The sequence below is a fragment of the Egretta garzetta genome, unplaced genomic scaffold, assembly GCF_000687185.1.
Source record: "Egretta garzetta isolate BGI_Z169 unplaced genomic scaffold, ASM68718v1 scaffold44, whole genome shotgun sequence".
In the NCBI taxonomy this organism is placed as follows: domain Eukaryota; kingdom Metazoa; phylum Chordata; class Aves; order Pelecaniformes; family Ardeidae; genus Egretta; species Egretta garzetta.
In genome coordinates, this window is record NW_009259490.1 from 661,068 (window position 1) to 663,933 (window position 2,866).

The following is a 2,866-nucleotide window of genomic DNA, read 5'->3' on the forward strand; positions in this document are numbered from 1 at the left end:
ACAAAAGGGAAAAGGGGCCGCCCGTGCCACCCCTGCCAGAGTGCTGCCAGACTGCAGGCGGGGGAGCTGCAAGAGCCCCCCCCAGAAAATAAAGTGTTTGGAACTAGGTGGTGGCCACATGGCAAAGGGCAGGTGGCACAGCCTGGCATCACCTGTGGAGGGGACCCCAATCTCCTGGGACTGGGGCTGGGGTGCCCCTCCCCAGGGGAGCCATCAGGGCTGAGTCATTCGGGACACGAGGGGCCAGGGAGACAGACCAGCAAGGGAAGGGGTTCATCCACCATGCAGAGAACAGGAGCGAGGAGGGACAGGTCCCTCGCTGTCTCTTGCACATCTCTGCCAGCTCCAGATGCCTCAGCCATGGCACTCTGGGTCTTGCTCTCCAAACAGGGAAAAATGTGTTAAAACTCCCAAGCCCAGGCTCATGCCAATCTATCTTTGAAGATAACACAGCGCAACTACCACAGTCCCAGCCTATAAATGCCCAGATGTGCTCCCTGCTCCTGGTTAAACACCCCCACTGTGCCTCTCAAGGCCTTGACATCAGGGCAAACATCCCACAGAGGTGCTTGAGGGAGCCCGAATGCAGCAGAAATCCTGGCTCCTTGCTGGGGCCACCAGTCCCCCAGTGTGTAGGCGATAGGACGAGGGGGAATGGTTTGAAGTTGTGCCAGGGCAGGTTTAGGCTAGACATTAGGAAAAACTTCTTCACAGAAAGGGTTGTCAGGCTCTGGAATGGGCTGCTCAGGGAGGTGGTTGAGTCCCCATCCCTGGAGGTATTTAAAAGAAGGGTAGATGAGGTGCTTAGGGACATGGTTTAGTGGTGGGATGGCAGGGTTAGGTTAAAGGTTGGACTCGATGATCTTAAAGGTCTTTTCCAACCAAAGCGATTCTATGATTCTATTCTATGATTCTAGGCACAGCAGTGTCTGCTCCGAAACCACCAGTGCCAAGGGCTGCAGATGAATTAAACACTCTTGGGCTAAGCCCCCCAGTCCCTTCCCATCCTGCAAGCACTCAGGAAAGGACCAGTATTGTAACGTTCCCAAACACAGCCCTGTCCCTTTTTCCCAATAAACCATTGGGAAGTGTCTGGGCTCAGCATTTCGATGGACACATAAGTCACTTACAGAAGCACGTCTAAAAGCAGCGACCCTCTTGCGCTGGCACGAGAGCAGCTCCGAATGCAGACAGAAGCTCTGCTACCACAAAGCCCGAGCAAAGGTTCCTTCATAACCGCTTTGGTAACAGCAAAGATTGCCCTTAATCCCTTGGAATTAAAAAAAACTAGACACAGTCTGGGTCCAGACTGCTTGACCCTGCTGAATGACTTGGCTCTGCAGCGCATGGTGGTACAGGGCTAGCATGGCACGCCGTTCTCACCAGCCCATCCCTGCACATCGGAGCCCGCTCCATAGTCACAGGATGCTGGGAGAGACTGGTGGGACTGGAAATGCTCGCGGAGGAGCTGCCGTAGGTGCCCCAGCCTGGGGGCCAGGTGCGTGCTGCCCGGCCGGCTATGGTTTCCCAACCACTTCAAAGAGGAGGGAGGAGGGCTGGGACCTCGCCGGCTCCACCGCTGGCTCTGGGAGAGCCTGATAGGGTGTAGAGAAGCCCCAGGCCTGGCGCCAGGACGATCCCTTTTGTCTACAAAGCACACTTGCAAGGGGGTTTAGAGCCCTTGAGGAGGGCAGGTTTGGGTTTGATTGGGTGGGACTGCGGCTGGGTTAGTTTATGTCTGACCCACTCCTGCCCGCAGGCACTCAGCACCAGGGCTGCCGGTAGCCAGGGGGCCAAGAGGAGGATACCCCCGAGCCAGAGCCCAGGGTAAGAGTGATGCCTCCAGGATCAGGCTACAGAAGCTGGGGACCCGCCATGCTTTGGCCCCATGCCCAAAAAGAGCCGCACGGGGTTTTGCTGAGTCACTCAGTGCCTCAGGGCTGGGAGGGCGCCGGGTTTTGCTGACTCAGGGTCAGTGGCACTCGCCTTGACCACGCGCCTGCAGGGCAGGAGGGAAGCGGGGGCTGAACTAAATAACGGGTCTCCGGCAGGATCAGCCAATGCCTCCAGCCATTGCTCTGGAAAACCTCATCCTGGTGGGTGCCGTGTCCCACGATGAGGTGGCAGGTTTCCCGATACCTCCCAGCTCAACCGAGGCATGGCAGTTTGGACAGCGGGTGGGATGAGATGCAGACCAGGGCAGAAGTACCCCCTAAAAACACTCGGCAAGGACTGCAATGGGGGGTGGCGGGCAGAGACCCGGGGCAGCGGGATGCTGTGCGAGGCCGTGGGAGGATGGAAGAGGCTCAGGGAGCGGGGAGGAGATGGCACGAGCGAGGTGCCAGCAACATGACCCAGCGATTTTCCAGAAGTTACATGAACATGAAGGAGGCGGGTGAGGGACAGGAATCCCGTCAGGAAGCCTGGGGTGCCCCACCCCAGCAGCACCCAGCTCATCCTGCAGGCTGCTGCTCTCCTGTCCCCAAGGCTGGGCAGAAGCAGGAGCAGAAAACAGACACCCCTAGCCCTCAGGACTCGGAACGGAAAGCATTTGTAAATCTGATTTTTTAAATTTTTTTTCCCCCCGGCTGGTCTCATGGCTGTAAGAGCTCATCTGGGGCAAACAGGGCAGAATTAGCTCCGCTCTCCGCCTCCCAGGCCGGCAGGATGGCACCTCTGAGCCCTGCCGTGACACCCCAGGGGGGGCAAAGAGCCCGTCCCATTGCTCCCCAATGCTCAGCCCTGCACCTGAGGTGGGGGGGACCTCAGGGTCTGCTGATGGCCAGTGTTCCCTTGGGCTCTGCCCAGCACCAGCAGCATCCTCAATAGCTGTAGGTGGCCTGGTACTGCCACAGTGGCATTTGGG

At 58.2% G+C, this 2,866-nt stretch overlaps 1 protein-coding gene across 1 annotated transcript in view; it reads left to right on the forward strand.

The window, feature by feature from the left end:
- CTSD (cathepsin D) overlaps nt 1-2,866 on the forward strand; it is a 21,381-nt gene that overhangs the window by 2,185 nt on the left and 16,330 nt on the right. Inside the window, exon 2 of the mRNA XM_009637295.2 lies at nt 1,760-1,827. Within this exon, the coding sequence (XP_009635590.2) occupies nt 1,760-1,827 (68 nt within the window). The remainder of the gene's footprint in view (nt 1-1,759; nt 1,828-2,866) is intronic.